Consider the following 14,187-nt stretch of genomic DNA (forward strand, 5'->3'; position numbering starts at 1 on the left):
ATATTCTGCACAGCAGGCCCTGATCAGACAGGTGATTGGCAGACATCTTCGTTCCTCGTGCGGGCTATCTCTGCTCTCCTCGATGGTGTCGTCTGAAGCACAGCAGTTTGCGTGTTGCTGACGTCCCGTTGACTCATCTGCTCTTGTGTTGCTTGTGCTTTTGGTGTCTCAGAGCACAGTCGGATTCCCAGTGCGCCTGCGGGAATCATCAGCCAGCAGCCGCACGCTCCTTTGCTCAGTGCCAACCTGGGCCCGGAGCACGCACACCGGGCTGCCGGTCAGCAGGTCATCTGAGCCCCTGGGTCCACCTTCTCCCTCCTCATAAGCTGAAGAGAACGCTGATCTCATGAGGACAGAAGTCCCAGGGGGCTGGGAGGGTAGCCCCTAAGCGGGAGTGCGAGAAAGTGTGAGTGTGAACCTGTGTTCCACCAAGCCGGATGCCGCCCGCCCTGCCTGCGGGTTTGCCCGCTCTCTGATCAGACAGACCGGGGGGCTGGCAGCGGGGCACACAGGTTGCTCTCTGAAGCTCTGAGTGCAGTGCTACATTTGGATTTTTTTGTCTTGCATATTAGACATGAAGGAAGACCCAGAGACCCTGCTGGCCCTGGAAAGAGCAAAAATAATTGCCCAGTATGATCAGGTGAGGCCCAGGAGGAGATCCGAGCTCTAGGAATAGGTACGGCCCAGGCGGGGGACCCCATGGCTGGCAGGAGCAGGTGAGGTCCAGGCGAGAATCATAGGGAGCAGAGGCAGGTGAGGCCCAGGTGGGGATCCCACAGCAAGAGCAGTGATGTCCCAGATGAGGATCACAGCTCCAGGAGCAGGTGGGACCCAGGGTGGGAATCATACAGCAGGAGCAGGTGGGTCCCAGGTGGGATCACACTGCAGGAGCAGGTGGGGCCCAGGTGGGGATCACACTGCAGGAGCAGGTGGGGCCCAGGGGGGATCACACAGCAGGAATAGGTAGGGCCCAGGGGGGATCACACAGCAGGAGCACTGATGTCCCAGATAAGGATCATAGCTCAAGGAGCAGGTGGGGCCCAGGTGGGATCACACAGCAGGAGCAGGTGGACCCAGGTGGGATCACACTGTAGGAGCACTGATGTCCCAGATAAGGATCACAGCTCCAGGAGCAGGTGGGGCCCAGTTGAGATCACACAGCAGGAACAGTCATGTCCCAGATGAGGATCACAGTTCCAGGAGCAGATGGGGCCCAGGTGGGATCACAGCTCCAGGAGCAGGTGGGCCCCAGGTTGGATCACACAGCAGGAGCAGGGGAGGCTGTCAGGCTGCTCCCATTCGGGAAGATGCATCCTCATCCCTCAGGTTGTGCCCATTGTCACAGGTTCCAGAGCTCCCTCAGGACATGGGAGGGAGGAGTCACCCTGTGCCCTCCTGCCCTAGATCCCTGGCTCTGGTGTGCCCTCACCACATTGCCCCCTCTGGGTTGCAGGGACGCCAAGCAGGGGTTCCAGTGGATCCTCAGGAAGACCCTGAGCTCCCCCTTTTCAAGGTCACCGACCGCCTCGGTTTCCTGCAGTGAGTTACCTGGACGCCCGTTCTTTTCATCTCAGGGATGGTTTCTGTTGGTGGAAACATCTCTCTGGAGGCAGGACCCATCTCCCCAGCTCAGAGCCTCGTCCTCTGGTGCCCACTGCAGTCCAGGGTCTACAGTCGGCTCCAGCTGAGAGACCAGAAGGGGCCTCAGAGCGGTGGGCAGGGGTGGAGCAGGGCCCTGGCCGGGCTGGGACACTCAGCAGTGTGGCCTCCACGCCTGCATGAGGGAGGGCGTGATGGTGTCCACCTCCTACAGTCAGAGTGCATGTCCAGCCTGGCCAGCAGTGGCTCCACAGGGTGTGACCACAGAGTGAGGGGCGCCTGGCCCAGCCTGTGGCAGCTGTCCAGCAGGTCTCCAAGGGCACAGGTGGTTCCAGTGTAGCGGCCACATGGGCACAGGCACAAGGGGCAGCGAGGGATGTGGCCTCTGGCGTTGACAGGATGGGCAGGGGGCGCATTCAGATAGGACCTGGCCTGGGAACCTCCTGGGAAGGGGACAGAGGCAGGCAGAGTTGGAAGGCAGCTGAAGACAGCCTGACCCCCGGTCTGGGGCTGGGAGGAGATTGGGGATGGAGGCCGGGCCTTGGTGGCGACAGAGAGGAGAGGAGGCTGGAGGGAGATGGGACTGGGTGGGGCATGTGCCCCTGGACGGAGCCAGCCTGGGACAGGACCGAAGGTGCTGGGCTCCTGGGATGGGGCCTCCTCTCTGGGGGAGGACAGCCCAGAGCAGGGCAAGGCCCGGGGGAGGCGCTCACCTGAGACGCCTGAGCCAGGGCCTCTGTCAGCCCCGAGTTCTCTGCGGTGCTCTCTGGAGACACCACCAGTCAGACCTGCAGGGGAGAAGCCAGCGAGGAGGTGCCTGATCAGGAGAGGAGGGAAGGGAGGGTGTGGAGCATGGAGAGTGGAGGAGCAGCCTGGCAGGTGGAGGGAGGACAGAGAGGAGGCGCCGTGGGAGTGCAGCATGAAGGTGGAGGGTGCAGCAGGCCATGTGGTGACACTGCCTGGAAGGGCCAGAGGCTGCAGACATGGTGTGGGGCCAATCTGGCTGCCCGCGGGCCTCAGTCACTGCCCATCACCCAGTGGACAACCAGCCGTTTGGACCCATCAGGGGCGGGTCCTGCTCAGAGGTTCTGACAGCACAAGCATTAAAAGGTGGGCCCGAGTAGCTGAAGTGACGACAAGAAACGGGTGACATCAGGGATAGGAGGGTGGGCGGCTGGGGAGGGAGAGGCAGGCTGGACGCTGGACAGGCAGACTCTGTGGGAGGCGTGCGGACCTCAGCAGGATGGCCACGGGGGCACCCTGGCTCACCCGGTGGTTCTCAGGCCAGCCCGACTCCAGGACAATGGCAGGTCACCTCCTGTGGGGCTGCTGTCTGGGCGCAGCCCACCCCCGCGCCAGCACTGGTCCTTCTCAGGCACCCAAGGAGGGCTCTGCCTCCAGCCACAGGCACCTGGCCGCCCTGCCCTCCTCTGCCCTGTGTCTGGGCTCCCTCCTAGGTCAGCCCTCCCTCCGCAGAATCCAGGGCCCAGACTTGGGGACTGGGGGCGGACCCTGTCCTTCTATGGCCCCTGGCCTGGTGCAGGGCCTCAGGGCTCTGCTTCTCTTGCCTTCCAGTGAGAAGGAGCTGCCCAGCCTCACCACCCAGGAGGCGAAGGTAAGAGCCTGTCCTTGCTGCGCAGGCGGGAGGTGGCCGTGGGTGCGGGGCCGCGGTTCCTGCCACCCCCAACCCCAGAACTGTCCTGAGGGGATGTGGTTTACCGAACCTACCTGTCCCAGAACCTCACACCCAGCTTAGGGCTCACTGCCTGCTAGCTGCCAGGACCCCACCTCAAGGCTGGGACCAGGGCAGGCCCGGGGGTCTGTGGGAGAGGGTCGGCGCCTTTTCTGGCCCCTTTGAGTTCCCTCATGTCAGGGCACCTGATGTGACCTGATGCACTAGGGCCCCTCTAGGAAGCAGGCAGCTGGGCTCTCACCACCATTTCTCATTTTCCAGCACAAACGCCGAGACATCAGGCGAGCCGACAAGTGGCTGAAGATGCTGAGGGACTGGGGGCAGTACCAAGGCAGCAAGAAGGTAGGACCTGAGCGCTTGGCAGGCTGCACCCTGTCCTGAGCCCAAAGGACCACGGGCCTGTGTCCCCAGGGCAGCCCACAGCCTCCCTGCCCACCCCACAGGGTCACCTCACCTGGAGAGAATCTGAGGCCAGAGCCGAGGCCACCCCAGGGCAGGGCCCCGTAGGGAGGGATAAGCCGGGACCGCTGTCCACCTTGTCCCCTGAGGCCTCGTCCACTCCTAGTTGTGGGAGACGGGGCCCAGGTCTAGGTAGACCCACTGTCTCCCGAGAAACTGTGACCGAACTCAGTGGGTTTGTCTCTTGGTGAGTGCGGAGCCGAAAAGCCCACCAAAGCAGAAGTAGGGGAGAAAGGTTTCTCGCTTGCACGAGCGCTGGAGAACAGCGGGGACTCCCAGAGCAGCGTCTCCCGAGCTCGGTGCCCGTGGAGACGTTATACACAAGAGCGGAGGAGAACAGGTTTATTTGTAACAACTGTGGCCATTTAGGGCGTGCAGAGCAGGTAAACTCGCTCCTGCTGCATCGCCTGCTCCAAAAGCGGCTGCTTGGCCCTCCCAGTGAGAGAATTTAAGACGTTAATGAGAGAAAGTGGCTGTAGGATGCTTGGTGCTGAACCGTTGGCAGGGGTCTTGCTGCAAATACGTGAGTGTCTCTGCGAGACAGCAACGTCTGCCAAACGGGGACATCAGCTTCTGCAAAGCAGAGCACAGAGCTGCCTCTTGTCTGAAAGACGTTTGAGGGACTGTGTCAGTTGTTGCCCAGACCCTCCATAACCCTTTCTGGGCCTGGTTCCTGGTCACAGAACCACGGAACCAGAGGCCAGAATTTTCCAGATGCCTCCCACTCCATCTCGTGCGCGGGGTCGCCCTGCGGCCTGGTCACCAGAGCTTTCTGCTTCCCGTAGATGCACAAGCGGGTCTTTAAGGGGATCCCCCCGCAGGTGCGGGGTCGAGTGTGGTCGCTGCTGTTGGACCTGGAGAAGGTGAAGGCGGAGAATAAAGGCAAATACGAGGTACGGCCCTTCCACATTCGGCAGAGGCAGCGCCCACAGGCCCGGCCTTTCAGGAGCTGGGGGAGCCGGCGGGTGGTCATGCGCCATGGGACCCTCTCACCTGGCCTCAGCTCTTTCCTGGCCCGTACTGGACTCACGGGCCCAGGACACTCCCGCCAGGAAGGCCCTGCCCGTCCCCCCACTGCCTGGGCCTCCATTACCTTCAGCTTGACCCAGTGCAAACACTGGAGCCAGAGACAGACAGACGCCACATGAATCCGACTACGGCCCACAGCCCTGAGTAGGGGACAGTCACACAGCAAAGGACAGAAACCAGGGAAAGAGCAAGGAAGCACACCCATAGGACCCACAAAATGAGAAAAGCAACCAAGCCCACGAAATCACAGACAGGAGTGCCGTTGGGTAGAAAGGAAGAGACTTAATGGGACCAGGAACTGGTCTTTTCCTGTCCCCCCAGCGGGGACCCGGCACCTGGCTGGTTCCCAAGGCTCAGCCCTGTCTCCACCCGAGGGTCCCCCAGGTCACATGGCCCAGGGAGGGGGCTCTGTGCACACTTGACTATGCAGGGCAGCGATGTGCCCAGACTGAGTGGGACGGGCGCAGCAAAGCCTGGACAAGAGGAGATGCAGCCCGAGGGGGTGTGATGGGGTCACAGTTCAGCAAGCAGCCGGGAATTATGTGGTGAATATGTCCACACGTGTGCATCCGCTGACGACTGTGGAACAACAGCCAGCATCGTGCTCAATCGTGAGACCCTCCAAGGGCCCCACAGACCAGGACGAGAGGAGGCTGTAGTTGTCAAGCAGGCAGCGTGTCCCTGTGGTCCCGCAGGAGACAGGGAAGGAGGTGTGGAGAGAAGAGGCGGGATGAGTTTGGCTGTGGAGTCCTGTTCCAGCGGGGGCTGAGCCCAGACCCCTCCCGCCGCCCCGTGCAGGGCCAGGCGAGGCCAGCTCCTTCCCGGGAGCGGAGGGGCAGCACTGACATCGCACCCGCCTGCTCCCGCATCCGGGCCCCCAGGCTCCCTGCACAGTTGCCCAGACTCCCCCGAGCCCCTGACAGCCGAGTCCGCTTCTGAACTCGTGACCAGGAGCCCGCCAGATGCAGCCGGATTCGGGTGAAAACCCAGACAAACTGCCCCACAGCTGCCGCTGCCCGTGTGTAGAGACACGAGGGACTCAGCTGAGAGCCCAGTTGGCCACAGGAGAGGGGACTGAAGGAGCAGGTGGTCACTCCGCACAGCACACACGGTTGTAGTTTGTATTACACAGTGTGCCACGGACATCAGGGAAACCATCGTCTTATTGACCAGCTACTGTGTAAATGTTCTAAGAAAAATGTTCTGTTCACCATAGCACCAAAACTTTAGACCCAAGGACATGAAAATTGGAACGACAAATTATGTAACAGACCATGAGAAGCCCCCCAAAACAGTGTTTTATTTTCTAAAAAACAGACATTAACGAACTATGTATTCAACCTTAAAATTTTTTTAAAAATTAGGAAAAGAATAAGAGGGAGTTTAAAAATGCAAAATGAAATAGAAACCCAAAAGATGTAGAAAAGATAAATAAAACCAGGAACTGGTCCTTTGAAAAACCAGTTTTACAGCTAAACTTCTCCCGGGCCTGAGTAAGGGAGAGAGGGGAGGGTGCGGGGCGTTCAGGGAAGCGGGCCTGGCCGCAGGCAGGACGGGCTCAAAGAACTACAGGGAGGGCCGTGCCCGGCTGGGGCGGCCTTTGAACAGAGGATTTCCCAGCAGCATCAGCCCGTGTGGAGGGAGGAGAGAAGCCTGAGGTGAAGGAGAAGCGGAGCCGAGCCAAGAGCGCAGTCCGTGGAGGCCGCTGCTCCCGGTACAGTGGACGCGGCTCCTCGGCCCGGGCTCAGGTCGGGCGAAAGGGAAGCTCCATCTTCGTGACGCTTCGGCCCCACTTCAGAGCCTCGTGCAGAGTGCCCGGGGAAGACCTTCCATCCATCACACACTCGCCGTGGATGCACGAGTCTAGATATGATCCTCACAGGGGAGACGTACAGGATCTTAAAGGAATGACCCCATGACCCAGGACAGTGCCTTCCAGAGCCAGCCCGTGGGGACCAAACCGCATGTTGGACACGTAAAAGGGGAAAGTCATCCATGACATCAGCGGATTCAGAAAGCCAGTGAATACAGTTCAGCAGCCACTTCTCCGTTGGTAAAAATCATGAGAAATAGAAGAATAGAAATAAACTGAGTATTTCTAAAATTGTTGAAGAAAAACCAACAGCAAATATTCTGAGGGGCCGGAAATGCTGGAGCCATTTCCATCCACATCAGAAGAACGAACCAGAGCCATCTGCTGTCACCACTGATTCAGAATTGCTCTGGCAGTTTTAACTCATACAGTCAGACAAGAAAATAAAAAAAAAACCATCACACAGATGAAGAAGAAACAAAATGACCTTCGCTTGCAGGTGATCTGATCACGGACAGAAACTCAAGACATTCTGCAGACGCCTACGAGTCAGAATGAGTAACTGATGTAGAAAGTCGGTGGGTCCAGGGGGAGATGCAGAAGTCAAGCGTTCCCTCCACTTGAGCACAAGGAGCTTTAAAGTGGGAAACACGCGGCTCAGGGAGGCCTGCATGGAACCCCAAGGATGCTTCTCTGCCTCCCTAACCAGGGGGCTGAAAGTGGGGGTGTCAGGGCCGTGGGGCTCCGTGCGCCCCCTGGGCAGTTTTAAGATCAGGGCAATGGGAGCGGGTGCCACAGACGGGCCTGGAGCCCCCGCAGCCCTCTAGTCACCCAGCGCCCTGAGGGTTGGCCAGGTGGGCTGGTGCTGGATCCCTGTGTGGTGAACAGAATTAGCTAGCGGGTGAAGGTAGAGGGTGCAGAGAGAGTGGCCTCGTCTCGCTGTCTGGCTGCAGAACTCAGGCGGGTGTCAGGGAGCTGAGGCCGAGCCGCCCTCCCGCCTCCCAAGGGCCCTGAGCAGCCGGTGCCCTGGGAGCAGGTTCCAGGGAGCTGCCTCCCGGGGGCGAGCTCAGAGCCCAGGCAGGCGCTGTCACCCTGGACGGGCCCCCGTGCAGGGCAGGGAAGAGCGGTCAGGGGCCTGGACCTGCCTATTTGATGGGTGGGGGTCTGGGCTTGGAGGAGCCCATGGGCTGACCATCGGGGTTCCCTCCCCGGGGCTGCTGGGCATCACGTGGGCCTCACGGGCGTGGTGGGCACTTGGGACCCTCCCTGGCTTCAGAGATGAGGTTCCTGCGGAAAAACTCAGGTTCCAGCCAGGAGCGCTCGCTCTGCTCAGGGTGCAGCTGGTGGCAGGGAGTGTTCCGTGTCTCTGATGCCGGCTCCTCCTGGTTCCCCCACAGAGAATGAAGGAGCAGGCCAGGCTGTTCTCACGTGACATCAAACAGATTGACCTGGATGTGAACCGAACATTCCGGAACCATATCATGTACTGGGACCGCTATGGCATCAAGTGAGGCCACTGGGCAGGCAGGGTCCCCAGGGGGACATGGGGGATCCCAGGGGAGAAGGGGGTCCCAGATGGGATGCAGGGGTCCTGTAGGAGAAGGGAGGTGACAACAGCAAACAAAATAATGTTGCATGGTGAAAGATGGAACTTTGACGTACACAAACTAAAAGACCAAGAATGAAGATAAAAACTCATCAGACTGTCCCCCTGAGGTATCTGCATTTCATCGCGTGTAGACTTCACCCCAAAATGTTGTTAAACACGGAGGCGCCCTGAAGACGTCAGCTTCTTAGCTGACTTCTTAACCACACCTGTTCTGTCGTCGGTGTTTGTCACAGAACGAACCCGACGGCATCAGCACCGCCCCCTGTCGTCCTTTCCTAGGCAGCAAGCCCTGTTCCATGTGCTCGCAGCCTATTCTGTTTACAACACCGTGAGTATCCCGCCCCCAGGCCCAGGATCCCACACTGTCCTTGCCTCTTAAAATCGAGTGTCCGTGACCAGACAGGAGGCACGCGTCAGGCCTCCAGCTCACAGGGTCACAGAGACGCAGCGAGGGGCTCTCTCCCCTGACGCTGAGGCGGACGGGACTGGACGCAGACTCCACTTCCAGGACCAGAAGGGGGCCCTCACCCCCGGCGCTGCCCGGCCCACGAGCTCAGTGGGGCTGCCGGACGCCCGTCTCGGTGGGGCTGTGTCATCAGTCAGTGTGGGGCCTCAGGGGCATCGCTTTTGTCGTCACACTTGAGTTTTGATCCTGAAGCCACCACATTATTCATCAGAAACCAGCAGGGAGGAAGGTCCCCATCAACCCGACTCCCTAAGAGTGAGGCAGACAGGGAGGCGGCTCCAGGGGCGGCTGCTCCCCTTTCCAGAACTTTCCCTCAAGAACCACCAGCTCAGCCGACTCCACGGGTGGCCCACAGCGGGGTATGGCCCAGCCGCCATCCTGCACCTGGTCAGGCTCCAGCCAGCAGTCGTGGCGGGGTCTCCAGATCTCGCGGGTCCCTGTCACCCTGGTGGGCCTCACGGAGGCACCTCTCCCTCGTCTGAGAAAGGGGACCCCAGGGGGACACCCCAGAGCTCGGGCACGGGGCTGCCGTGGTGCTGGCGCCGGAGCTGCTGCAGCAGGTCTCCCGGCCGACATCTCGGGGGCTCCACGTGAGCCTCCCCTCCCCTCTGGGCCCTGAGAGCCTGGGCCGGGCAGGGGTCTGTCCAGGGGCTCCTAGACGCTGAGATGGGAGCACAGGGCAGGGAGAGGCGGCCTCGGGTCATCCTTCCATGCGGTCTGGCTCTTGTAGGAGGTGGGCTACTGCCAGGGCATGAGCGAGGTCGTGGCCGTCCTGCTAATGTTCCTGGGCGAGGAGGACGCCTTCTGGGCGCTGGCCCAGCTCATGGTCAGCGAGAGGCACGCCATGCATGGTAGGTGGGCACTGCGAACATCTGGACATAACTTAGCGCCCAGCAGGGTCTGCCTGCACAGCCCCCCAGCAGCAGGGCTGCCTGGGGACCCCCACCGCATCCACGTCCCCTCAGGGAGGGCACTGCAGCCCCATGCTGCCCTCTCGGTCTGTAGCCATGGCCCCCGGCTCTGTCCTCGTCAGACGATTCTTACATCCCTGCTGGTCCTTCCTCACATCTGCCCCCCGGCCCAGCCTCCTTCCATGCCCACGGCGAGACAAAGCCCAGATGGCAGCGTCTCCCCCTCCTGCAGGCCCCAGCCTGACTCCCGAGCCCAGGAGATGGCCATGCACACCCCATCACCCGCCATGTGGGACCCCCATGGCCCCGCTGTGGGGAGTGGGGAGCCAAGGGGATGCCGGAGCAGGGACATCTGCCTGACCCCCAGCACAGGGCGCCAGCCATGTGAGCCTCCGTGAGGGGCTCCTGTCCCTGGCCACCCCGGGCCTCAGGGCATTCTGCTCCCTGGTAGAGGGTGTCCAGCCAGCATTAGGGAGGCTGTGGGCGCATGTGGGGTCACTGCGGGTGAGAGGAGGCCTTGGGCTCAGCGGGGGCACCTGCCAGCGCCCAACCCCGCTGGGAGCTGGCTCTGATTGGCGGGGCCGGGGGCTTCTCAGGCTTCTTCGTTCCGGGATTCCCGAAACTGCTCAGGTTCCAGGCCCACCATGAGCAGGTCCTCACCAAAGGGCTCCCGAAGCTAAAGCAGCACCTGGTGAGTAGGAGCGTCCCGCCTCGTCCCGGGCGCTGGCCCAGGGTGGGGACTGGGGAGGGGCCAGGCCCCCTGCTGCCTAGAGAGTTTGGACTCATCCTGCTCGTCCGGTGGCCAGGGGCAGCCGGGGCTGAGCGGGGCTTCGGGAGGAGCATCCACTCGACCCCCAGGAGTGGCTGCCAAGGCCCCGCATAGGGAGGTTTGCGCACCAGGCAGGCCCTGAGCCCTCTGCCCTCCCGTAGGACGAGGAGCACATGTGCACCGGCATCTACACGGCCAAGTGGTTCCTGCAATGCTTCATAGACCGGGTGAGGCTGCCAGGGACCCGTCCTGGGACGCTCCCTGCCCCCGGCGTCGGGGAGGGCCGAGCTCAACTTCAGCCCAGACAGGCCAGGCCCTACTGAGGGGTGAATGGGGCCAGGACCCCTCCCGGGGAGCCCAGAGCCCACTCCAGGATGGGCACCTCAGGGCTCCGGGGCCGGGCTGTTTCCACCTGGGCTCTGGAGGGAAGGCCAGGTCAGCCCAGGGTGTGGACGAGCCTTTGTCCCACATTGCAGATAGTGTTGTTCCTTTAAGGTGTGTTCCCCTGGGTGGGGGGCCATCCCTGTTGCCCGCCAGGTCAGCAGTCATGCAGGCCAGCCCCTTAGGTCCCTGTGTGGCCTGGCGGGGAGCACCTTCGTCCAGCAACCATGTCCCCATGGGGATGAGTCCTCCCAGATGAGGAGCTGCGGGACCTTGTCAGACGCAGGGACCAGAGGCACAAGGGGTTCTCACCCCATGCTGGGACCCCAGTGGCTCTGCTAAAGCTGCGCCCTCATGCCTGCTGTCCCCACAGACCCCCTTCTCCCTCACCCTGAAGCTCTGGGACACTTACATCTTGGAGGGTGAGCGTGTGCTCACGGCCATGGCCTACACCGTGCTCAAACTGCACAAAAGTAAGTGAGCCCGTGAAGCCCGAGTGTGCCCGGGGGTGGTGGCCCTTGCTCCAGCCCGGCCAGGGCAGGGCACCCTCTGAGAAGTGATGGGAATGGGGCGGGGCCTTTGTGGGCCAAGCCTCGAGGGCCTCCTGGTCCATGATCCTGCCCGTGGCCCTCCTAGGCACAGCGGGACCCCCAGGGGTGGTGGCCCCTCCAGAACACAGCCGCGTCCACACAAGGTGCCTGGGGGGCAGGGTGAGCCCGTGGCCTGACGCGCACCCCCTTGCCTAGAACGCCTCCTGAAGCTGCCTCTGGAAGGCCTGCGGGAGTTCCTGCAGGACGGGCTGTGCCAGCCCTGGGCCCTGGAGGATGACGCGGTGCTCAGGCACCTCCAGGCCTCGATGGTGGAGCTGCAGAGGATGAAATGTGACCTGCCTCCCCCAGGTGGGCTCACAGGCCCGGTCCCCTCCCGACTCTCCATCTGGGGGCCGTGAAAAGTGGGGAGCCCCCAGGGCCTCCCCCCATCTCCTCTTCTGCTCTGAGAAGCTTCGGCAGCCAGGCTGGGCTGGCTGTGAGGGCAGATGCTGCAGACACGGCATCAGCACCTGGACGGTTGTTCTCGGTGTTGGGCCAGGGCTGCCACCCAGGGAGCCATGAGGACACCACGGGGCCCCACCCTGCACGGGCCAGATGGCCTGATGCAGAAGTTAACCCAATCTGCTCACTTTCAGCCAAACCGGAGGAGTTCCCCACCTTGCCCCTGGGCCTGGAGCGAGCGTCCCCGGAGCCCAGGCCTGTCCTCGCCTCTCCCGGCTGTGAGAAGCTGCCCAGTGAGGCCGGGCTGACCCTCCCCCACCTACCCGTCGAGCACGAGCGGCCAGGACCCTCGCCTGCGCAGGTTGTCCCCGAGGCCGAGGAGCCACAGAATGAGGGGGCCTCCACAGGGCCCACAGCTGCTCACACCTCTCTCGGGGCCCCAGAGGCTCCGGGTCTGGCCTGCCTGCCCCCGGCCCAGGACAGCTCTAGGGATCGGCTGCAGCCACAGCGTTTCACTTCCCTCCCGAACCTCCCAGGGAATCACGAAGCCGCGGACAGGTGGCCCCCAGCCGTGGGCTCTGAGCTGGAACGCTGGGCGTCTCTCCCTTTACTGCCCGCCTGGGCCACCCCCAGGGCCACAGGACAGGCTCAGCCCTGCATCCCCACTGGGGTCCCAGTGACAGGCCCCATCCAGCCTGACGAGGACCAAGCCACAGGGCCCAGGACACCCCTCCTGCCCTGTGACGCCTGCAGCCGATGCCCCTCTCAGGGTGGTGAAGGGCACAGTGGAGATGAAGCCCTGGCAAGGCCCGGCGAGCTACCCCGAGGCCCCGACTGTCCCCTCCACCCCCTGACCTCCATGTCTGCAAGGAAGCTGGAGGCTTGGCACCCTCTAGAGGGGAGTGTGATGGAGAGGGCGATGGCCCTGAAGCGCCCGGCATCCAGCAGCAGCGTGCCCCAGGTCTTCATGCTGGCCTTCCTGGAGGACGGTGCCCCCCTCCCACAGAGGGGCCTGGCCTGGCCCGAACCCAGGTCCTGGGAAGACAGGGGCACCATGAGTGCTCCCCCAGCCGGGATGAAGACAGTGGGGACCGAACCCCCCCATGTCCCTGGCCAGTCCTGGTCTCTGGCCAAAGCAGGGCCAGGTCTCTCTGAGGAGTGTGTGGCCACCTGGGGCCTGGGCATGCCCCACAGGGCCACATCGGTGATCTGAGGCAGCTCTAGGAGCATCAGGCCACCCCAGCAAGGGGGTGGCAGGGGCAGGCGGGCCAGTCCCACCCTCCCGCCCCAGAGGTGGCAGGGACTGCCAGACGCCGGGCCCCCGAGCGGCCACCTGGCAGTGAGCCCGAGGCCGAGCTGATGGCGCTGGGCCTGCTCCAAGAACCCGAGAGCTGCTGCTCCAGGACGGGCCGGAGGACACTGTGGGAGGCCGGTTCCCCCCTCTTAAAGTTCAATAAAGCGTTTTCATGGTTAAAATGCAAGACCAGCCTGTCCTTGCATTGCCTAGAACTCTCTGCAGGATGGACCAGACGCCCTGCGACGCAGAGGATGGTGCAGCCCGGGCCCCCCGACCAGCCTCTGCCAGCTGTCCCCACAGAGGGGCCGAGGGCCAGATGGAGCTGCGGTTCCCGCCATACCTGGTGTGAGGCCACACGCACCGCAGCCCCACAGCCGCGTGGGGTCGCTCAGCTTGCACGCCTGTGCTGCTGGGTGTCTCACACCAGTGTGTAGATAGCGTCCCCACGCCCTGGGAAGAAGAGTCCCCTGCCATAGGCTCAAGCAGAATCCCAGCCCCTTCCCCACCCCTGCACCTCTTCAGTGACTTCTTCCAGATGCCATTTATTCACTCCTTGGTGATGTCACCAAGCAGGGTTCTTGATGCTGTCATGGGTGCAATCCTTCGAGAACTGCATCAGTGTCTTCTTAGCATCTTCCTTAGCTGCAGAAAGAGCCTGGGCCAAGGTCCTCCTCAGGTAGTAGCTTTAAAGGCTGCCAGGACTCAAAGATCCATTGATTAGACCAAAGAGGTGGTGTTTGGAGGCAGAAACACGGCTTTGATATTGGGAAGAAGAGCACCAGTAAAAGGAGGATGTCCGGGAGTATTACCAACAATAAGCAAAATCGGAAAAGGTGCGTTATTCTCCAAACAGCACTTCTGCATTTTGCTGGCGCAGGAATTCAGGAGGGCATCTTGGAAGAGGAGCTGGTCGTCCGCGGCTTCTCATGGCTCCTGTGGTACTGGCAGCCATGCTGACTGATGCGCTTGAAGGCCCTGGAGCTTCCACTCCGTCAGATCACAAAGGGCTTCACCCCGTAGCCTGCAACATCGCCCCCACGCCAGACCGCGACCCTGTCCCAAAAAGTCTTCAAACCTGGCGTTGACGTGGCCTCCTATGGATGGAAGTCCTTCAGGAACCTGCTTCCAGAGTAGGGAGGTTTCATCCATATTGAACATGTTCCCTGGCA

The 14,187-nt window shown here is 62.0% G+C and overlaps 1 protein-coding gene across 1 annotated transcript; it reads left to right on the forward strand.

Moving 5' to 3' along the window:
• Window positions 1–574: 574 nt before the first annotated feature.
• LOC106826502 (USP6 N-terminal-like protein) lies at window positions 575–13,181 on the forward strand. The gene is made up of 13 exons (XM_044749983.2): window positions 575–640; window positions 1,454–1,539; window positions 3,175–3,214; window positions 3,554–3,634; window positions 4,537–4,644; window positions 7,991–8,100; window positions 8,482–8,530; window positions 9,399–9,519; window positions 10,176–10,270; window positions 10,510–10,575; window positions 11,103–11,202; window positions 11,476–11,628; window positions 11,916–13,181. The coding sequence occupies exons 1-13, from the start codon at window positions 575–577 to the stop codon at window positions 12,932–12,934; spliced, it is 2,094 nt and encodes a 697-aa protein (XP_044605918.2). The 3' UTR covers window positions 12,935–13,181.
• Window positions 13,182–14,187: the final 1,006 nt, after the last annotated feature.

This window comes from Equus asinus, chromosome 17, assembly GCF_041296235.1.
Source record: "Equus asinus isolate D_3611 breed Donkey chromosome 17, EquAss-T2T_v2, whole genome shotgun sequence".
Taxonomy (NCBI): Eukaryota; Metazoa; Chordata; class Mammalia; order Perissodactyla; family Equidae; genus Equus; species Equus asinus.